Here is a 24,145-nt window from a genome sequence, read left to right as displayed (position 1 = left end):
ACCACGCCACCCCAGTTTGGACCCAGCCATATGCAAATCAGTCTTGACCCAGTTCCTTATGGTACCAGTCCAGCCCGAACTGCCAAACAAAGTCCTCCCTGGACCAGAAACAAGCATCTTGGGACTGGTTTAGGAGCATCACCTCTCATCAGCCAGGTTAACTTGAATCCAGTGGCACAGTGAGCACGAGACCCACATCTGAGCATACCCTTCCCACTTAGGGTGACAAATGAAAAAGAAACAATTGATGAACGGAATGCATAACAATGAAAGCATTCACCCCCAGTCACAAGGAAATGGGTTTAATCCATCATTCTTTTGCTTACCATGCCTCCCCAGTTTGGACCGAGCCATACGCAAATCAGTCTTGACCCTGTTCCTTATAGGAACAGTCCAGCCCGAACTGCCAAGCAAAGTCCTCCCTGGACCAGAAACAAGCATCCGGGACCGGTTTAGGAGCATCACCTCTCATCAGCCAGGTTAACTTGAATCCAGTGGCACAGTGAGCACAGGACCCACATCTGAGCATACCCTTCCCACTTAGGGTGACAAATGAAAAAGAAACAATTGATGGACGGAATGCTCAAAAATGCAAACTTTCACCTCCAGTCACAAGGATCTGGGTTTAATCTATCATTCTTTTGCTCACCATGCCACCCCAGTTTGGACCCAGCCATATGCAAATCAATCTTGACCCGGTTCTTTATAGGAACAGTCCAGCCCGAACTGCCAAGCCAGGTCCTCCCTGGACCAGAAACAAGCTTCCTGGGATCCGTTTTAGGGCATCACCCCTCATCAGCCAGGTTAACTTGAATCCAGTGGCACAGTGAGCACGGGACCGACATCTGAGCATACCCTTCCCACTTAGGGGGACAAATGCAAAAGAAACAATTGATGAACGGAATGCGTAACAAGGAAAACATTCACCCCCAGTCACAAGGATCTGGGTTTAAACCATCATTTGTTTGCTCACCATGCCACCCATGTTTGGATCCAGCCATATGCAAATTAGTCTTGACCCTGTTCCTTATGGGATCAGTCCAGCCTAAACTGCCAAGCCAGGTCCTCCCTGGACAAGAAACAAGCATCCTGGGACTGGTTTCGGGGCATTACCTCTCATCAGCCAGGTTAACTTGAATCCAGTGGCACAGTGAGCACGGGACCGACGTCTGGGCATACCCTTCCCACTTAGGGTGACAAATGCAAAAGAAACTATTGGTGGACAGAATGCTGAACAATGCAAACATTCACCCCCACTCACAATGATCTGGGTTTAATCCATCATTCTTTTGCTCACCATGCCACCCCAGTTTGAACCCAGCCATATGCAAATCAGTCTTGACCCTGTTCCTTATGGGAAAAGTCCAGGCCGAACTGCCAAGCCAGGTCCTCCCTGGACAAGAAACAAGCATCCTGGGACCGGTTTCTGGGCATCACCCCTCATCATCCAGGTTAACTTGAATCCAGTGGCACAGTGAGCACGGGACCCACGTCTGAACATACCCTTCCCACTTAGGGCGACAAATGGAAAAGAAACAATTGATGAACGGAATGCGGAACAATGAAAACATTCACCCCCAGTCACAAAGATCTGGGTTTAAACCATCATTTGTTTGCTCACCATGCCACCCTAGTTTGGATCCAGCCATATGCAAATCAGTCTTGACCCTGTTCCTTATGGGAACAGTCCAGCCTGAACTGCCAAGCCAGGTCCTCCCTGGACAAGAAACAAGCATCCTGGGACTGGTTTCGGGACATTACCTCTCATCAACCAGGTTAACATGAATCCTGTGGCACAGTGAGCACGGGACCGATGTCTGGGCATACCCTTCCCACTTAGGGGGACAAATGCAAAAGAAACAATTGATGAACGGAATGTGGAACAATGAAAACATTCACCCCCAGTCACAAGGATCTGGGTTTAAACCATCATTTCTTTGCTCACCATGCCACCCTAGTTTGGATCCAGCCATATGCAAATCAGTCTTGACCCTGTTCCTTATGGGAACAGTCCAGCCCAAACTGCCAAGCCAGGTCCTCCCTGGACAAGAAACAAGCATCCTGGGACCAGTTTCAGGACATCACCCCCATCAGCCAGGTTATCTTGAATCCAGTGGCACAGTGAGCACGGGACCGACGTCTGGGCATACCCTAACCACTTAGGGTGACAAATGCAAAAGAAACTATTGGTGGACAGAATGCTGAACAATGCAAACATTCACCCCCACTCACAATGATCTGGGTTTAATCCATCATTCTTTTGCTCACCATGCCACCCCAGTTTGAACCCAGCCATATGCAAATCAGTCTTGACCCTGTTCCTTATGGGAAAAGTCCAGGCCGAACTGCCAAGCCAGGTCCTCCCTGGACAAGAAACAAGCATCCTGGGACCGGTTTCTGGGCATCACCCCTCATCATCCAGGTTAACTTGAATCCAGTGGCACAGTGAGCACGGGACCCACGTCTGAACATACCCTTCCCACTTAGGGCGACAAATGCAAAAGAAACAATTGATGAACGGAATGCGGAACAATGAAAACATTCACCCCCAGTCACAAAGATCTGGGTTTAAACCATCATTTGTTTGCTCACCATGCCACCCTAGTTTGGATCCAGCCATATGCAAAGCAGTCTTGACCCTGTTCCTTATGGGAACAGTCCAGCCTGAACTGCCAAGCCAGGTCCTCCCTGGACAAGAAACAAGCATCCTGGGACTGGTTTCGGGGCATTACCTCTCATCAACCAGGTTAACATGAATCCTGTGGCACAGTGAGCACGGGACCGATGTCTGGGCATACCCTTCCCACTTAGGGGGACAAATGCAAAAGAAACAATTGATGAACGGAATGTGGAACAATGAAAACATTCACCCCCAGTCACAAGGATCTGGGTTTAAACCATCATTTCTTTGCTCACCATGCCACCCTAGTTTGGATCCAGCCATATGCAAATCAGTCTTGACCCTGTTCCTTATGGGAACAGTCCAGCCCAAACTGCCAAGCCAGGTCCTCCCTGGACAAGAAACAAGCATCCTGGGACCAGTTTCAGGACATCACCCCCATCAGCCAGGTTATCTTGAATCCAGTGGCACAGTGAGCACGGGGCCCACGTCTGAGCATACCCTTCCCACTTAGGGCGACAAATGCAAAAGAAACAATTGATGAACGAAATGCATAACAATGAAAACATTCACCCCCAGTCACAAGGAACTGGTTTTAATCCATCATTCTTTTGCTTACCACGCCACCCCAGTTTGGACAAAGCCATATGCAAATCAGTCTTGACCCTGTCCTTATGGGAACAGTCCAGCCCAAACTGCCAAGCCAGGTCCGCCCTGGACCAGAAACAAGCTTCCTGGATCCATTTTGGGGCATCACCCCTCATAAGCCAGGTTAACTTGAATCCAGTGGCACAGTGAGCTCGGGACCGAAGTCTGAGCATACCCTTCCCACTTAGGGCGACAAATACAAAAATAACAATTGATGAACAGAATGTGGAACAATAAAAACATTCATCCCCAGTCACAAGTATCTGGGTTTTATCCGTCATTCGTTTGCTCACCATGCCACCTCAGTTTGGACCCAGCCATATACAAATCAGTCTTGACCCTGTTCCTTTTGGGAACAGTCCAGCAGGAACTGCCAAGCCAGGTCCTCCCTGGCCAAAAAACAAGCATCCTGGGACCGGTTACGAGTCATCACCTCTCATCAGCCAGGCTAGCTTGTATCAAGTGGTTCAGTAAGCACAGGACCCACGTCCTGGCATACCCTTCCCACTTAGGGCAAAAAAAGCAAAAAAAACAATTGATTAACGGAATGCGGAACAATGAAAACATTCACCCCTAGTCACAAGGATCTGGGTTTAAACCATCATTTGTTTGCTCACCATGCCACCCCAGTTTGGATCCAGCCATATGCAAATCAGTCTTGACCCTGTTCCTTATGGGAACAGTCCAGCCTGAACTGCCAAGTTAGGTCCTCCGTCGACAAGAAACAAGAATCCTGGGACTGGTTTCGGGGCATTACCTCTCATCAGCCAGGTTAACTTGAATCCAGTGGCACAGTGAGCACGGGACCGACGTCTGGGCATACCCTAACCACTTAGGGTGACAAATGCAAAAGAAACTATTGGTGGACGGAATGCTAAACAAAGCAAACATTCACCCACACTCAGAAGGATCTGGGTTTAATCCATCATTCTTTTGCTCACCACGCCACCCCAGTTTGGACCCAGTCATATGCAAATCAGTCTTGACCCTGTTCTTTATGGGAACAGACCAGCCCGAATTGCCAAGCCAGGTCCTCCCTGGACCAGAAACAAGCATCCTGGGACCGATTTCGGGGCATCACCCCTCATCAGCGAGGTTAACTTGAATCCAGTGGCACAGTGAGCACGGGATCCACGTCTGAACATACCCTTTCCACTTAGGGTGACAAATGCAAAAGACACAATTGATGAACGGAAAGCGGAACAATGAAAACATTCACCCCCAGTCACAAGGTTCTGGGTTTAAGCCATCATTATTTTGCTTTCCACGACACCCCAGTTTGGACCCAGCCATATGCAAATCAGTCTTGACCCTGTTCCTTATGGGAACAGTCCAGCCCAAACTGCCAAGCCAGGTCCTCCCTGGACAAGAAACAAGCATCCTGGGACCGGTTCAGGGCATCACTCCTCTACAGCCAGATTAACTTGAATCCAGTGGCACAGTGAGCACGGGACCCACGTCTGAGCATACCATTCCCACTTAGGGCAACAAATACAAAAGCAACAATTGATGAACAGAATGCGGAACAATGAAAACATTCACCCCAGTCACAAGGATCTAGGTTTAATCCATCATTCTTTTGCTCACCATGCCACCCCAGTTTGAACCCAGCCATATGCAAATCAGTCTTGACCCTGTTCCTTATGGGAACAGTCCAGCCCGAACTGCCAAGCCAGGTCCACCCTGGACTGGAAACAAGCATCCTGGGACCGGATTCGGGGCATCACCCCTCAGCAGCCAGGCAAGCTTGTAGCCAGTGGCGCAGTGAGCACAGGACCCACGTTTGGGAATACCCTTCACAATTAGGGTGACAATTGCAGAAGAAACAATTGATGGACAGAGTGCTGAACAATGCAAACATTCACCCCCAGTCACAAGGATCTGGGTTTAATCCATCATTCTTTTGCTCACCACAACACCCCAGTTTCAACCCAGCCATATGCAAATCAGTCTTCACTCTGTTCTTTATGGGAACAGTCCAGCCCGAACTTCCAAGCCAGGTCCTCCCTGGACCGGAAACAAGTATCCTGGGACAGGTTTCGGGGCATCACCCCTACTCAGCCGGGCTAGCTTGATCCAGTGGCGCAGTGAGCACCGGACGCATGTCTGGGCATACCCTTTCCACTTAGGGTGACACATGCAAAAGAAACAATTGATGGACGGAATGCTGAATAATGCAAACATACACCCCCAGTCACAAGGATCTGGGTTTAATCCATCATTCTTTTGCTCACCACGCCACCCCAATTTGGACCCAGCCATTTGCAAATCAGTCTTGACCCTGTTCCTTATGGGAACAGTCCAGCCGGAACTGCCAAGGCAGGTCCTCCCTAAACCAGAAACAGGCATCCTGGGACTGGTTTTGGGGCATCACCCCTCATCAGCCAGGCTAGCTTGAATCCAGTGCGCAGTGAGCACGGGACCCATTTCTAGGCATACCCTTCCCAATTAGGTTGGCAAATGCATAAGAACTAATTGATGGACGGAATGCTCAACAATGCAAACATTCACCCCCCGTCACAAGGAACTGGGTTTAATCCATCATTCTTTATCTCATCATGGCACCCCAGTTTGGACCCAACCATTTGCAAATCAGTCTTGACCCTGTTCTTTATGGGAACAGTCCAGCCCGAACTGCCAAGCCAGGTCCTCCCTGGCTTGGCAGTTGGGACCGGTTTTGAGGCATCACCTCTCATCAGCCAGGCTAGCTTGTATCCAGTGGCGCAGTAAGCACAGGACCCACGTCCTGGCATACCCTTCCCACATGGGGCGAAAAATGCAAAAGAAACAATTGATGGGTGGAATCCTAAACAATGCAAACATTCACTCCCAGTCAAAAGGATCTGGGTTTAATCCGTCATTCATTTGCTCACCATGCCACCCCAGTTTGGACCCAGCCGTATGCAAATCAGTCTTGACCCTGTTCTTTATGGGAACAGTCCAGCCCAACTGCCAAGCCAGGTCGTCCCTGGAGCAGAAACAAGCATCCTGGGACAGGTGTCGAGGCATCACCCCTCATCAGCCAGGTTAACTTGAATCCAGTGGCACAGTGAGCTCGGGATCCACGTCTGAATAAAACCTTCCCACTTAGGGCGACAAATGCAAAAGAAACAATTGATGAACAGAGTGCGGAACAATGCAAACATTCACCCCCAGTCACAAGGATCTGGGTTTAATCCATCATTCATTAGCTCACCATGCCACCCCAGTTTGAACCCAGCCATATGCACATCAGTCTTGACCCCGTTCCTTATGTGAACAGTCCAGCCCGAACTGCCAAGCCAGGTCCTCCCTGGACCAGAAACAAGCATCCTGGGACCTGTTTCAAGGAATCACCTCTGAATAGCCAGGCTAGCTTGTATCCAGTGGCGCAGTGAGCACAGGACCCACGTCCTGGCATACCCTTCCCACTTAGGGCGAAAAATGCAAAAGAAACAATTGATGGACGGAATGCTGAACAATGCAGACATACACCTCCAGTTACAGGGATCTGGGTTTAATCCATCATTCTTTTGCTCCCTACGCCACCCCAGTTTGGACCCAGCCATATGCAAATCAGTCTTGACCCTGTTCCTTACGGGAATAGTCCTGCCCGCACTGCTACGCCAGGCCCTCCCTGGACAAGACACAAGCATCATGGGACCGGTTTTGAGGCATCACCTCTCATCAGCCAGGCTAGCTTGTATCCAGTGGCGCAGTAAGCACAGGACCTATGTCTGGGCATACCCTTCCCACTAAGGGGGACAAATGCAAAACAAACAATTGATGGACGGAATGGTGAACAATGGAAACATTCACCCCCAGTCACAAGGATCTAGGTTTAATCCATCATTCTTTTGCTCACAATGCCACCCCCGTTTGGACCCAGCCATGTGGAAATCAGTCTTGACCCTGTTCCTTATGGGAACAGTGCAGCCCGAACTGCCAAGCCAGGTCCTCCTTGGACCAGAAACAAGCTTCCTTGGACCGGTGTCAGGGCATCACCCCATATCAGCCAGGTTAACTTGAATCCAGTAGCACAGTGAGCACGAGACCCACGTCTGAGCATACCATTCCCACTTAGGGTGACAAATACAAAAGAAACAGTTTACCTATTATTCCAGCCAATTTAGGTCAGCTTCCCGTATTGATTCCTTTCTAGTATCACGCTCTCTGAGCTGTTCAAATACGGAGATCATGGCTAATTATTTCTCAGACCATTCTTTAATAAAAACAGAAATTGATTTTGGATTGGGGGCTAGAGAGAAATCCAGGTGGCAGATGGATCAACTTCTCTTAACCAACCAACAGTGGGTAGGGGATACGAAGGAATGTGTTGGGGAATTTTTTTAAATTAACAGAGGAACAGCAAGTCTTTTTTCAATTTGGGGGTCGTTTAAAGTAGCAATTAGAGGACAAATGATATCTTTTATGCCAGCGCAAGTTAGAGAGCGTAAAGCTTGAATTGGAGAACTCCAGAAAGCAGTGGAGATGGCTTTGACAAATAAAAGGAGAGGCTGCTCTATCAGGGGTCAGGTAACTGGAGAGGAACTTAACAGGGCCAAACGGGAATTGAGGGAATTTTTCATCATGGAAGAGATATGCAGTACAAAAGCATATCAGCAAAAAACTTATGAAGAACTGGCATGGTCAACTAGGGTTAAACAAGAAGCAGCAGTAATTAATGAAGTGTTAATTCCTTGAACTCAGAATCTAGTTTCGGGACAAGATAATATCTCTAAAATCTTTATAGATCATTATAAATACCTCTACTCAACTGACTACCAGGTAGCTAATCATGCTATACAGTCTTATTTTGAAGATCTAGCTCTCCTTCAACTTTCAACAGGTCAAAAAGAGGCCTTAGTGACCGACTTTTCAGTAGAAGAAATCTCCAGGGCTCTAACTTCGATGCCTGGAGGTATGGCTTGTGGGAATGATGGTCTGCCGACCGAATTTTATAAAGTTTTCTCAGCAGAATTACTTCCTTTTATGCTTGACCTTTTTCATTTTGTTAGTGCAGGAGGGAAAATTCCAACAGCCTTTAAGGAATCATCAATAGTTAGCTTCGTTAAAAAGGGAAAAAATTCTAGGGAAGTTGGCTCTTATAGGCCAATTAGTCTCCTAAATGTAGATTATAAAATTTTGATGAAAATGTGGGCAAATCCCTGGACCGGAAACATGCATCCTTGGACCGGTTTCGGAGCATTACCCCTCATCAGCCATGCAAGCTTGTATCCAGTGGCGCAGTGAGCACAGGACCCACGTATGGGCATACCCTTCCCACTTAGGGTGACAAATGCAAAAGAAACAATTGATGAACAAAATGTTGAACAATGCAAACATTCACTCCCAGTCACAAGGATCTGGGTTTAATCCATCATTATTTTGCTCACCACACCACCCCAGTTTGGACACAGCCATATGCAAATCAGTCTTGACCCTGTTTCTTATGGGAACATTCCAGCCCGAACTGCCAAGCCAGGTCCTCCCTGGACCGGAAACAAGCATCCTGGGACCGGTTTCGGGGCATCACGCCTCATCAGCCAGGCTCGCTTCAATCCAGTGGCGCAGTGAGCATGGGACCCATTTCTGGGCATACCCTTCCCACTTAGCACGACAAATGCAAAAGAAACAATTGATGGACGGACTGCTGAACAATGCAAACATTCTCCCCTAGTCACAAGGATCTGGGTTTAATCCATCATTCTTTTGTGAGTTCAAAAAAGACTCAACTAAAGAAACCCAAACAATGGAAAAGGAGCATGCTGGACATAAACCTGAATGAGCTGATATCACTCAGCAACAACATCATGCCCCCTCCGGTGGACATGTTAGATGTTCAAGCTCTTACAGATCACTACAATAATTCAATGATAAACATTCTAGATTCAATTGCGCCCTTACTACTAAAATGTTTGTCCACCAAACTATCTAAACTATGGTTCAATTGCAGCCTAGACACAGAAAGATGTAATCTGAGACTATTAGATCAATCTTGGAGAATCTGTCTGTCCCTCAAGCAGCTCAAAAGTTTAAGATTGATGAGGAACATCTAGAACAAATGCATCAGAATTTCAAAAGCAAATTTCTTCAGAACCCAACTAGATCAAACCAGAAATCGACCAAAAAACAGTTTAAACTTGACAAAGTACAATCGAATACCCAAATTAACCTTTCTATAATTGGGTCCAGTCCGCTGCCAAACTGCAAGGAATTTGCCTCCTTCATCCTGGGAAAAACAAAAAATATTGAAAATGATCTGCGGCAGCATGGGAGCACCTTCAGGTCACACCGCATATCAGTCTCCATCCTACACGGTCAGCTGAGCCCCCACATTCAAAACCTTTGAAGAAAGCAACATTCACAAAATTCTAACAGCTCTGAAACCCTCAAATCACTTCAATGACCCATTACCATTGACTATTTTCAGGGAGATCAAATCTACTATACTACCACTTAGGACCAAGATAGTAAATGCCAAGGTTAACCAGTCCCTGTCCAATACCTCGCCGGTCACGTTAGGGGTCCCACAGGTGTCCTCTATATCACCCATTCTCTTCAACTTATTCATGGAGCCTCTAGCTGAAATTCTGAAAGTATCCAACATTCTTTATCACATGTATGCTGATGACACCCAACTCTACTTGAAAATCTACTCCCCTGAAGATATAAGGTCACTTAACACAACTCTACAAAAAACCCAACACTGACCTGCAAACTAAATGCCCTCAAAATGGAATCCCTCCTAATCGTCCCACCCAAACATTCTCCTGAGATTCAATTATGGATGAAGCAACTGAATACTCTCGACTGCTCACCACGCTTCACTACGTATTATAGATTCCACGAGATCTCTGGAAATAACACTTGAGAAGACCCTGAATATGCAGGAGCACATTAGAACCTCCACCAAAGGAGCAAACTACCAAATAAACAACTTAAGGAAACTAAAACCTTTCCTCCCCCTGGATGACTTCATGGCTGCGGTTCAAGCCGTAGTTGTTCCCAAACTGGACTATGGAAGTGCAACCCTATGTGGCCTTCCTAGATCTAAGTTGGCTCCTTTAAGGGCCTCTCTTAACCCTGCTGTAAGGCTCATCACAGGAACCAAAAGAAACAAACACATCACTCCTGATCTAAAATCCCTAAACTGGTTCCCATATGAGGCAAGGATACAGTTAAAAATTGCCTGCATGACCCATGAAGCCTTACACTACAACACCCGAAGATACTTGGCACAAAAATTAGAGTTATATGGTGGATGCAGATCCTCTAGAAGCACCAGCACCTTGTTGCTAAAACCACAGAAATTCCATAAAATATAAAACTTGCAACAGAGCCTTGTCAGGTATTGCCCCGAGAATTTTGAACACTCTACCTCCTTAAATCAGACTGATCCCCTCAACTGCATCATTCAAAAAACAGAAGTTAAAATATTACTTATGAACAAATTTCTGCTATAGGTCACAAAATATGACTCCATGTTTACACCCATGATTATTATTCGAATGTTTGATCTTGTCTAATGTCCTGTTGACTTGGTCCTGTGGAGGTATCTTTCCTCAGTTTGTAAACGACCACATGCAATACCTCTCTTGATTATGTTGTTGTTAGCTTTCCTGTTTCTTCCTTCCGATCATCTCTAAAGTGCTCGGATACCCCCATGCATCATGTTCGCGCTATATAAAACCTTATAAATAAATAAATAAAAATATAGAATAAATAGTTCCCTAGCATTGCCCTGCCCCCTTTTTAGTATATAGCCCCAATTTCCACCCCGGGCCAAGATTCGGGGATCTGTGTTCCATTAATTATAGCATTTGATAATAAGTTTGTGTAGGGGAACCATAATTGCGTATCATGGCGAAAGATTTCCCCTGGAATTCTATCAGATCCCAGTGCTTTGCCTGGTTTTACTGTGTCTACGGGAGCCAAACTTTCAGTCATAGAAAAAAAATAGAATGTATCAGGAGTAGAGGCACAAGGTCCACAGATGCATTGGAATCTGTTGCCAGGAAGGCATCCAATGCAGGTACAGAGGAACAGAGACTCTCAAAATAAGAGACTCATACTGTAGGTTGTATCGACTTATCAAGAGGATAGCTACCCTGTCTGCTACCATGTGCAAGTATATGTCAGAGGGATGCCACATCTTTAGCCCTCGAAGTCTCCAAGAAGTCGATCCAGACAGCCCCATCCCATTCCCTTTTACTTTTGATAGGTGTATACTTAGAACCGGATCTAGATTTCCTGATCTTAGGTGGAATGCAGGATGTAATTGCAAGAATGAGGGAACATTTAGCTTAGTGGCATTCTATATTATACCATTGATTGTTCTTCCTGCTAGCAAGCAAAATAAATGGTAGATCTCAAATAGGCCTTTGGAAAAGATTCCTTAATTGATCAAATAGTTGTTGATGAACAATAGCTACTGGAATATTGCACTTTGGGAGATCCACATATGGGGCAAGTGACAGATAGAAAAGATGATAAATCTGTGTTTGAATTTCATGGTTAGCTAACGCTTTTGGCCATTTAATTGATCTATAGTTATTACTGGTGAGAGTCTCTATTTGGTTTAAACTACTTTGCTCAGGATGATGTATGAACCAACCAAGAGCTAGAGTAAGCTTTAGTGACCAATGATTGCTATCAGTTCCTGGAGTTACTACAAAGTTCAAGCATCCAATCCCAAACAGCTATATCTAAAAGGAGGTAAAATATTCTCCTCTTACACATTCCTCATTTAAAGATGTATGATCTTGCTTGGTCAGATATTGATCGACCATTGCACGCCCTCAAAACTGTGGGACAGAGGCAGTTGGGAAAGCTGAACTGCACTAACGGTGAAAGGTGTAAAAGGGATGTGAGGAAGGGGGTGAATCTGAACCAGATGAGACTCTGTACTTACCAATTGCTGTGTCAACGACCGGTGTAGGGTCCTTTTCGATCCTCCCTAGACAAAAATGGAGAGAAGAAAACATTTTGAAACCAACACTATACATAAAATACACTCACGCTTTTCCTACAGGAAGAAGGACAGAGGGGAGCAAGACGAAAGTCAGGCACAGAAGAGGAAACAGAAGAAGGATAATATGAGGGGAGGGCATAAAAGGAGATGAGGAAAAGAGAAAAAGAAGTTCATAGGTGAAAGGAGGAGAACCAAAAGTCCCCAATTGTCACTGGCAGATCAGCGAAGGATCCAGGGAACTGAGAGAGATGCTGGAGTTGAGTAGACCAGGGATTAGCATCCAGAACTTGTAACCACGAAACAACGGGAAATGGAAAGAGACATGGGGTGTTTACCGCTCCAGCCACAGTGCCTCCCAAGAGTCAGAGGGCCCAGAGGGGTGCCCGGCCCTAGCCACACTCACCAGGGAGCGTGGCTTGACCAGGTTAATGGAGAAGGGTGGAGGGAGGGGGAGATTTTAGAGGGTAGATTGGAAAGTTAATTTTTTTCCCTATTTTCGATATTTGAGTTTTGAAATGCTAAGTGTTTTTTTCCCTCATTTAACTATGTGAGCTAAACAAGTCTTTGAGTTAACTGAGGTAAACAAGTTGGAATTGTATAGCTTTTGTTTTATGAAAAACAAGACATGTCAGAGAAGTAGTGTTAGACCTGGTATCCTTGTCGTGGTTTTCCCCTAACTTTTTGCCTCCAGACCTATTTTTGATGACTTTGTTTTTGCTAACCAGTGATAGAGTGCTTGTGGTCCCTGCTCAAAACATGGTACCTCTGGCTTATACCAAATTGGCACAATTAATTTACTTATATGTCCCTAGTAAAGTGCACTATAGGTGCCCTGGGCATGTAAATTAAATGCACTTAATGGGCTTGCACCACTGATTGTGTCAACTACTTCAGGAGCACTGAAAACCTGTCTCAGGACTTCCATTGCAGCCAGGGTGTGTGCAGTTTTAAACTGCCATTTCGTCTTGGCAAAATAGACCTTTTGCCAGGCCAAAGCCTTCCTTTTTAATACATTTAAGCCAATCCTAGGGTAGGCCCTGAAGAGACCAAGGACAGGGTGAATTGTATTAAAAAGTTGGACATGTACTTTTAAGGTTAACATGTCCTGGTAGTGAAAAGCTCTTACATTTCTTTCTCCCTACTTCAAGGCCTAGCTCTATCATAGAATAACATTGGAGCTACCAGTAATTTCCAAATGAAAAGAGATAAAACAATTTGTGGTTGGTGTCCCTGGAATCACAATTTAAAATCCTAACATCTGGTGAACCCGGATTTTATAAGGCAAATCGGAAAATTGCCATTTTCTTGCCTTAGCCATTTGGTGCCTGCATTCTGTCTTTGATTTCGACTGAGTGTAGTTAGCAGTTGGGCTTTGTGTATTCCTCCTACAGAGACACACACAATGAGCTTAGGTGTGACAGGATGGGCCATCACTGGCAGGATGGGAGGGAGAAGTTGGGCCCAGCCCCACTTACATTTGAATAGGTTGTGTCCGATCTTCACACAAAGGGCTGCATACCCTCCTCCCCGTAGTTAGTCTGGAGGCAGTGCAATTCCAAGGCATGGCTCTAACAGCTTCTCCCCACTTCAAAGGCATAACTATGTATAAATACTGGACCTCAGGCACCAACTCTTCAGTACACTTCTAGACCTGTGGATACTCTGCCAGGAAGAAGGACTGCTGTGCTGTTACCAAGACTGCCACCCTGCTGGACTGCCACTCTGAAAGAGCTACTGCCCTTCTCTGTTGACCTGTTGCCTGCTTCCCTCTTACCTAGGTGAGAAGGATTGGACCTGCATCTCTTGGAGAAAGAACCCTGAGACTCCAAGGGGTAGCTGGCTGGCCTCCTGATCAGAAGCCTCTGAAACATAACAGGCTTCCAACAACCCTGAACCCAGTACCTGGACTCTGCCATTTGTGGGTCCTGCACTCCCAAGTGGTGCCACCCCTGTCCAGGGCCCTTGGAGGTTGGTCTGAAAGTGCTTCTACCAAGACCACCTGAGGCCCTCATCGGAACTAATGCGAAGTGATGCAAAGCCTCACCGCACCATTCCCCGGGACCAACACAAAATGACTCCAAGCCCTGCAAAGTCTCACTGCACAACTCCTCAGAACCCATGCCAGAAAATGTGTAGTTTCACATAGCAATGCCTTGCAGACCATCCAACAGGATTTAGGATACTGTGTTCAGTGGACCTCACTGGGTTCCTGTAGTCGGCCCTTGCTCCATTGCCGTCAGCCTGAACTTGTGACTTTGTCCCAGTCCAGCGTGACCAGATAATCACAGTTGGCGCTTTGTCCTTTTTATGCATTATTTTCACTAAAATCCTTAAAATTGCATATCTCTGGATCTACTGATTGGAGTTTTGTCATTTTGGTCTTGTTTTATTTATTAAAGAAAGTTCTATATTTCTAACTTTGTGTGGGATCAATTTTGTGTAGTTTTTGTTTTTACATTCTTACTGTTTTAAGTGTTGCACAAATACTTTGCACATTTTCTCTAGATTAAGCCTGACTCCTCTGTGCCAACTTACTAGAGGGTGAGCGCAGGTTAATTTAGGGTTTACGTCTGTCTTACCTTGACAACTATTGTGGTTGCTGCTTGACCAGGGTTCACACTGTAGTCAACCAACAGTCCAATTTCTCACAAACATGTTGAGAGAAGAGCACAAGAAACAATAGAAAGAAAAGATACCCGACATATATGAACTCTGAGAGATAGCAGAGTAAAAGAGAAGAACAAAAGAAACATACTAGAAAGAAAGACAAGAGAAAGAAAGAAGACAAAAGCAGGGGAAGAAAAGAGAAGGGTTAGACATTGGGGAGAAAGAAAGTAGAATACCTACTTACCAGTGGTCTGTGTGTTTTTGTCTGAAGAATCTGGTTCCTGAACAGAACGCCCTGCCAAGATGAAAAGAAACTGTGTCATCAGAGAGAACAGAAGAAGAACACATAAAAGGGGTGGATGTGTAAAACATGTCCTGACTATACAAACAGAAAACAGACTGTCAATAAAGGATTTCCCATTGTGACTCCAATTTGGTTCTGTGAGATCCCTCACCTTCTAGCACATAGAATCAAGTAAATAAATACCCTTAACTTGATCCTCCTCTTCCATTACAAGATGTATACTCTCTAGCAGCTCAAAGGTGACATTAAAATATCCACCAATAAACAGGTGTAGTCTAGATCTTAAGCCAAAAAGCTGTAAGTCAAGAAGAGCAATATTTGGGGACTACTTATTACAAGAGAGTGGGCAATTGTAAACTAAATAAAGGTTAACCCTCAGGCCTCGATGTCCAGAAAAGTTTAGGCCTAGTATGTTGGAGGAGTCAATCTGCAATAGTTTTATAGTACAATTTAGTGATATCTTAACCCAGGTAATTAACCCTTGTGCACCAATGAAAAAGGTAGTGTAACTCATTCTCATTCAAGTAGCTTGGAACATAATACCCCTACATTCCATGACAGTAGTTTAAAGGACTGTTTCTCAGCTAGCTCCTGAGAAACAAATCAGGTCCCAGAGTAGGATAAACTCAATAATCTTTCTATGATCTCATGTGGGCTATTAGATCGACCAAGAGTTTTTGAAGCTGACTTATATGTTGTAGCTAAAGAAGGAACTGTTTCTAAGTAATTATTAGTCTAGCCTAGGGAATAATTATGTACGTCTAGATCAAGGGAGCAGGATTCAGCAGGAATAAGAGGGAGTCAATCGCTCTCCTTCAATTGCAAAGCAGAGGGACTAATGTTAACAGGATATAGTTTCTGCTGAGATGGCAAATTATTATGTTACCAACTTAAGGCAGAACTACAAAGCCTCATAACTATCACCACAGAGTTGGTGTATAATTGTTGGTCCACCAGGACTCTGATGAACATTAGTCGTGACCACGCCCAATCCTCTAACTTCCACACATTTTTTCCTTCAGACATCTCCCCCTCTTCTTGCCTGAGGAGAACCGTACACTCCCATAAGGCCCCTCCCGACCTATTAGACTGAATGATTGACTATCTGACAGTGATATTCGTGCTCTCCTCCTTATTTAAAACTCTACAAACTCAGTTGGTGTGGACACTCTGGGCCAAATCCAAACTATTTTTATGAATCCACACAGAGAACCTAGGTACAACACCAGAGTCATAAACAAAGCAAAACGTATTACCATCACAAAGACTCCCTCAGCTGACACCAATCCCCACCTGAAATGCTTGCTACTCAACTGCAGTTCGTCTGTTAGACACGCACCAGATATCACCGACCTCATTCTTACACATGAGCTCGACCTCTTAATCCTGACCAAAACATGGCTAAATGACTCCTCTACTGGGCGTACTAGTCCTCCCTAGTCACAACATCACTAGATTAGATAAAGCTAACAGACCAGATGGTGGAGTTGCCTGCATTACCGTAACAATCTCTTGAAACAAGCATAAACCGTTGCTCTATCCTCTTGCGAATACCTATGCATTGATATTGCAAGTAACAACAAACCACTTTGCAAACTTCACGCAATCTACCATCCACCGGGAGACAACCTCCCATTCATTGAACAAATCATGGAAATCATCTCAACCAACGCTGGACATAAAGACACCCAGATCTTCCTTGGAGACTTCAAACTACACTGGTATGCCCGAATGACCCTGCAGTGAACAGCCTTAAAACCTGCCTAGCAGACCTCCATCTGGCCCAAATCTGAGACAGCCCTACAAGGAACAAGGGTGCAACCTTGGACCTAATCATTGTGAAGGTGGACAACATCCAACTTGAATATATCATCCACTGCGACTGGACAGACCACTGCATCACCATCCGCGTCACTGATTCTGTGAGTACAAAAAATGCAAAAGAAACAAATGATGAATGGAATGCTGAACAATGCAAACATTCACCCCCAATCACAAGGATCTGGGTATAATCCCTCAATCTTTTGCTCACCACGCCACCCCAATTTTGGACCTAGCGATATGCAAATCAGTCTTGACCCTGTTCCTTATGGGAACAGTCCAGCCCGAACTGCCAAGCCAGGTCATCCCTGGACCTTAAACAAGCATCCTGGGACCAGTTTCGGGGTATCACCCCATATCATCCAGGCTAGCTTGAATTCAGTGGTGCAGTGAGCACGGGACCCAAGCTTCGGAATACCCTTCCCGCTTAGGGCAACAAATGCAAAAGAAAGAATTGATGGACGGAATGCTGAACAATGTAAACATTCACCCCCAGTCACAAGGATCTGGGTTTAATCCATCATTCTTTTGTTCACCACGCCACCCCAGTTCGCACCCAGCAGCCCCAACTGCCAAGCCAGGTCCTTCCTGGACCAGAAACAAGCATCCTGGGACCGGTTTCGGGGCATCACCCCTCATCAACCAGGCTAGCTTGAATCCAGTGGTGCAGTGAGCACCGGGCCCATGTCTGGGCATACCCTTCCCCCTAAGGGCGATAAATGCAAAAGAAACAATTGATGGACGGAATGCGGAACAATGCAAACATTCACCCCCAGTCACAAGGATCTGGGTTTAATCCATCATTCTTTTGCGCACCACACCACCCCAGTTTGGACCCAGCCATATGCAAATCAGTCTTGACCCTGTTCCTTATGGAACAGTCCAGCCCTAACTGCCAAGCCAGGTCCTCTCTGGACTGGAAACAAGCATCCTGGGACCGGTTTTGGGGCATTACCACTCATCAACCAGGCTAGCTTGTATCTAGTGGTGCAGTGCGCACGGGACCCACGTCTGGGGATACCCTTCCCACTTAGGGCGATATATGCAAAAGAAACAATTGATGGAGGGAATGCTGAACAATGCAAACATTCACCCCCAGTCACAGGGATCTGGGTTTTATCCATCATTCTTTTTCTCACCACGCCACCCCAGTTTGGACCCAGCCATATGCAATTCAGTCTTGACCCTGTTAATTATGGGAACAGTCCATCCCGAACTGCCAAGCCAGGTCCTTCCTGGACTGGAAACAAGCATCCTGGGACCGGGTTTGAGGCATCACCCCTCATCAGCCAGGCTAGTTTGAATCCAGTGGCGCAGTTAGCACGGGACCCCCGTCTGGGCATACTCCTCCCACTTAGGGCGACAAATGCAAAAGAAACAATTGATGGACGGAATGCTGAACAATGTAAACATTTATCCCCCGTCACAAGGATCTGGGTTTAATCCATCATTCTTTTGCCCACCACACCGCCCAATTTGGACCCCGCCATATGCAATTCAGTCTTGACCCTGATCCTTATGGAAAAAGTCCATCCCGAACTGCCAAGCTATGTCCTCCCTCGACCGGAAGCAAGCATCCTGGGACTGGTTTCGGGGCATCACCCCTCATCAGCCAGGCTAGCTTGAATCCACTGGTGCAGTGAGCACGGGACCCAAGTCTGGGCATACCCTTCCCACTTAGGGCGACAAATGCAAAAAACACAATTCATGGACTTAATGCTGAACAATGCAAACATTCATCTCCAGTCACAAGGATCTGGGTTTAATCCATCATTCTTATGCTCACCACGCCACCCCAGTTTGGACCTAGCCATATGCAAATCAGTCTTGACCCTGTTCCTTATGGGAATAGTCCAGCCCGAACTGCCAAGCCAGGTCCTCCTTGGACCGGGAACAAGCATCCTGGGACAAATATCGGGGCATCACCCCATATCAGCCAGGCTAGCTTGAACCCAGTGGTGCAGTGAGCACGGGACCCACGCTTGGGAATACCCTTCCCACTTAGGGCAACAAATGCAAAAGAAATAATTGATGGAAGGAATGCTGAACAATGTAAACATTCACCCCCAGTCACAAGGATCTGGGTTTAATCCATCATTCTTTTGCTCACCACGCCACCCCAGTTCGGACCCAGCAGCCCAAACTACCAAGCCAGGTCCTTCCTGGACCAGAAACAAGCATCCTGGGACCGGTTTCGGGGCATCACCCCTCATCAAACAGGCTAGCTTGAATCCAGTGGCGCAGTGAGCACCGGACCCATGTCTGGGCATACCCATCCCCCTAAGGGCGATAAATGCAAAAGAAACAATTGATGGACGGAATGCTGAACAATGCAAACATTCACCCCCAGTCACAGGTATCTGGTTTTAATCCATCATTCTTTTGCTCACCACACCACCCCAGTTTGAATCCAGCCATATGCAATTCAGTCTTGACCCTGTTCCTTATGGGAACAGTCCAGCCCGAACTGCCAAGCCTGGTCCTTCCTGGACTGGAAACAAGCATCCTGGGACCAATATCGGGGCATCACCCCATATCAGCCAGGCTAGCTTGAACCCAGTGGTGAAGTGAGCACGGGACCCAAGTCTGGGCATACTCTTCCCACTTAGGGAGACAAATTCAAAAGAAACAATTGATGGACGGAATGCTGAACAATGTAAACATTAACCCCCGTCACAAGGATCTGGGTTTAATCCACCATTCTTTTGCCCACCACGCCGCCCAATTTGGACCCCGCCATATGCAATTCAGTCTTGACCCTGTTCCTTATGGAAAAAGTCCAGCCCGAACTGCCAAGCTATGTCCTCCCTCGACCGGAAACAAGCATCCTGGGACTGGTTTCGGGGCATCACCCCTCATCAGCCAGGCTAGCTTGAATCCACTGGTGCAGTGAGCACGGGACCCAAGTCTGGGCATACCCTTCCCACTTAGGGCGACAAAGGCAAAAAACACGATTTATGGACTTAATGCTGAACAATGCAAACATTCATCCCCAGTCACAAGGATCTGGGTTTAATCCATCATTCTTATGCTCATAACGCCACCCCAGTTTGGACCTAGCCATATGCAAATCAGTCTTGACCCTGTTCCTTATGGGAACAGTCCAGCCCTAACTGCCTAGCCAGATCCTCACAGGACCAGAATAAGTATCCTGGGACCGGTTTTGGGGCATCAGCCAGGCTAGCTTGTATCAAGTGGCACAGGGAGCACGGGACCCACGTCTTGGCATACCCTTCCCACTTAGGGCAACAAATGCAAAAGAAACAATTGATGGACGGAATGCTGAACAATGCAATTATTCACCCCAGTCACAAGGATCTGGGTTTAATCCATCATTCTTTTGTGAGTACAAAAAAGGCTCAACTAAAGAAACCCAAACAATGGAAAAGGAGCATGCGGGGCATAAACCTGAATGAACTGACATCACTCAGCAACAACATCATGCCTCCTCCGGTGGACATGTTAGATGTTCAAGCCTTAACAGATCACTACAATAATTCCATGATAAACATTCTAGATCCAATTGCGCCCTTACCCTAAAATGTTTGTTCACCAAACTCTCTAAACTATGGTTCAGTGACAGCCTAAACACAGAAAGACGCAATCTGAGACTAGCTGAACAATCTTCGAGATTCTCTCCATCCCTCAAACAGCTCAAAAGCTTAGGATCGATGAGGAACACCTAGAACAAATGCATCAGAAGTTCGAAAGCATCTTTCTTCAGAACACAACTAGATCAAGCCAGAAATCGACTAAAAAACTTTTTAAACTTGACAAACTACAATCGAATAACCAACTTAACCTTTCTATAATTGGGTCCAGTACGCTGCCAAACTGAAAGGAATTTGCCTCCTTCATCCTGGGAAAGATGAAAATAATTGAAAATGATCTGGGGCAGCATGGGAGCAACTTCAGGTCATACTGCATATCAGCCTCCTTCCTACACGGATAGCTGGGTCCCCATGTCTCCCAAGGCACACCCTAAAAAACAATGCTTTTAAATACCAAGGTTAACCAGTCCCTGTCCAATGCCTCACCGGTCACATTAGGGGCCCCACAGGGGTCCTCTATATCACCCACTCTCTTCAACTTATTCATGGAGCCTGACATTGAGAAATTATCCAACATTCTGTATCACATGTATGCTGATTAAACCCAACTGTACTTGAAAATCTCCTCCCCATAAGGTCGCTTAACACAACTGTACGAAAAACCCAACACTGGCTGATCTGCAAACTAAATGCCCTCAAAACAGAATTCCTCCTAATCGTCCCACCCAGACATTCTCCCAAAATTCAATTATGGATGAAGCAACTGACTGCTCTTAACTGCTCACCACCCTTCACTACGCATTAGAGATTCCACGAGATTTCTGGGAATAACACTTGAGAAGAACCTGAATATGCAGGAGCACATTAGAACCTCCACCAAAGGAGCGAACTACCAAATAAACAACTTAAGGAAATTAAAACCTTTCCTCCCGATGGACCACTTCAAGGCTGCGGTTCAAGCCCTAGATGTTCCCAAACTGGACTATGGAAGTGCAATTCTATGTGGCCTTCCTAGATTTAAGTTGGCTCCCTTAAGGGCCTCTCTTAACTCTGCTGCAAGGCTCATTACAGGAACAACAAGAAACAAACACATCACTCCGGATCTAAAATCACTAAACTGGTTCCCATATGAGGCAAGAATAAATTAAAAATTGCCTGCATCACCCATGAAGCCATACACTACAACACCCAAAGGTACTTCGCACAAAAATTAGAGTTATCTGTTGGATGCAGATCCTCTAGAAGCACCAGCACCTTGTTCCTAAAACCACAGAAATTCCCCATAAATTAAACTTGCAACAGAGCCTTGTTAGGTATTGCCCCGAGAATTTTGAACACCATACCTCCTTAAATCAGACTGATCCCCTCAACTGCATCATTCAAAAAAAGAAGTTAAAATATTACTTATGAACACATTTCTGCTCTAGATCACAAAATATGACTCCGTGTTTACACCCATGATTATTATTCGAATGTTTCATCTTGTCTAATGTCTTGTTGGCTTGGTCCTGTGGAGGTATCTTTCCTCAATTTGTAAATGACCACATGCAATACCTCTCTTGATTATGATGTTGGTTGCTTTCTTGTTTCTTCCTTCCGATCATCTGTAAAGTGCTCGGATACCCTCACATGTCATGTTCGCACTATATAAAACTTTATAAATAAATACAAATAAAATATAATAAATAGTTCCCAGGCATTGCCCCGCCTCCTTTTTAGTATCAAGCCCCATTTCCGCCCCGCGTCAAGATTCGGGGATTTGTGCTCCATTAATTATAGCATTTTATAATAAGTTTGAGTAGGGGAACCATAATTGCGGATTGTGGCGAAAGATTTCCCTTGGAATTCTATCAGGTCCCAGTGCTTTGCTTGGTTTTACTGTGTCTACCGGAGCCATAGTTTCAGTCAAGGAAAAAAAAATAGAATGCATCAGGAGTAGAGGCACAAGGTCCACAGTCACATTGGATTCTGTTGCCAGGAAGACATCCAACGCAGGTACACAAAGACAGAGACTTTCACAATAAGAGACTTATACTGTAACTTTTCTCGACTTATCACGGTGATAGCTACCCTGTCTGCTACCATGTGCATGTATATGTCAGAAGGATGTCACATATTTAGCCCTCAAAGTCTCCAAGAAATCCATCCAGACAGCCCCATCCTATTCGCTTTTACTTTTGTTAGGTGAATACTTAGAACCGGATCTAGATTTCCTGATCTTAGGTGGAATGCAGGATGTAATTGCAAGAATGAGGGAATATTTAGCTTAGTGGCATTCTATGTTATACCATTGATTGCTCTTCCTGCTAAATAAATGGTAGATCTCAAATAAGCCTTTGGGAAAGATTCCTTAATTGATCAAATAGTTGTTGATGAACAATAGCTACAGGAATATCGCACTTCGGGAGATCCACATATGGGGCAAGTGCCAGATAGAAAAGATTATAAATCTCTGCCTGAATTTCATGCTTAGCTAACACCTTTGGCCATTTAATTGATCTATAGTTATTACTGGTGAGAGTCTCTATTTGGTTTAAGCTACTTTGCTTAGGATGATGTATGAACCAGCCAGGAGCTAGAGTAAGCTTTAGTGACCAATGATTGCTATCAGTTCCTGGAGTTACTACAAAGTTCAAGCATCCTATCCCAAACAGCTGTATCTCAAAGGAGGTAAAATATTCTCCTTTTACACATTCCTCATCTAAAGATGTATGATCTTGCCTGGTCAGATATTAATCGACCATTGCAGGTCCTCAAAACTGTGGGAAAGAGGCAGTTGGGCAAGCTGAACTGCACTAACGGTGAAAGTTGTAAAAGGGGTGTGAGGAGGCCGCTGAATCTCAACCAGATGAGACTCTGTACTTACTAATTACTGTGACAACGACCCGCGCAGAGTCCTTTTCGATCCTCCCTAGACAGAAATAGAGAGAAGAAACAATGTTAAAACCAACACTAAACATAAACAGACTCACACTTTTCCTACAGGAAGAAGGACAGAGGGAAACAAGACAAAAGTCAGGCAAAGAAGAGGAAACAGAAGGAGGATAATATGAGGAGGAGGACATACAAAAAGACGAGGAAAAGAGAAAAGGAAGCTCATAGGTGGAAGGAGGAGAACCAAAAGTCTGAGATTGTTACTGGCAAATCAGCGAAGGAACCAGGGAACTTGGAGACATGCTGGAGTTGAGTAGACTAGGGATCAGCACCCAGAACTTGTAACCACGGAACAACAGGAAGTGGAAAGAGACATGGGGAGGCTACCGCTGCAGCCACAGTGCCTCCCAAGAGTCAGATGGCCGAGAGAGGTGCCAGGCCCTAGCCACACTCACCAGGGAGCGTGGCTTGACCAGGTTAGTGGAGAAGGGTGGAGGGAGGGGGAGAATTTAGAGGGTAGATTGCCAAGTTAGTTTTTTTCCTTTTTTCGATATTTGAGTTTTGAAATGTTTTTTTTTTTTTTTTTTACAAACCCCTCCCCCTCAACCTGAGGGTTTCCTTCCCCTTTTACATTCAAATTATCCACAAGATATACAGAGAATGGACCAATCATTAGATAAACATACAAATTCATAATCGACTTGCTACCTGTACCAAACAATCCCTTAAAACTAATTTCGGTTTCAAAATTTTAAAAAGCCTTATCG

At 45.6% G+C, this 24,145-nt stretch overlaps 1 protein-coding gene across 3 annotated transcripts in view; it reads right to left on the bottom strand.

Annotated features, from left to right (window-relative positions):
* The window catches only part of LOC146862826 (uncharacterized), a 354,446-nt gene that overhangs the window by 167,202 nt on the left and 163,099 nt on the right, over nt 1-24,145 (bottom strand). For all 3 annotated transcript variants that reach the window (XM_085643304.1, XM_085643305.1, XM_085643306.1), the window contains exons 11-13: nt 23,371-23,415; nt 15,073-15,123; nt 12,162-12,206 (exon numbers count right to left, since the gene is read on the bottom strand). In XM_085643304.1, coding sequence (XP_085499430.1) covers nt 12,162-12,206; nt 15,073-15,123; nt 23,371-23,415 — 141 coding nt within the window. The remainder of the gene's footprint in view (nt 1-12,161; nt 12,207-15,072; nt 15,124-23,370; nt 23,416-24,145) is intronic.

This window comes from Triturus cristatus, chromosome 2_2, assembly GCF_964204655.1.
Source record: "Triturus cristatus chromosome 2_2, aTriCri1.1, whole genome shotgun sequence".
Lineage (NCBI taxonomy): Eukaryota > Metazoa > Chordata > Amphibia > Caudata > Salamandridae > Triturus > Triturus cristatus.
Note: the sequence above shows the minus strand (reverse complement) of the source record. Positions and strands in the feature narration are given on the sequence as shown.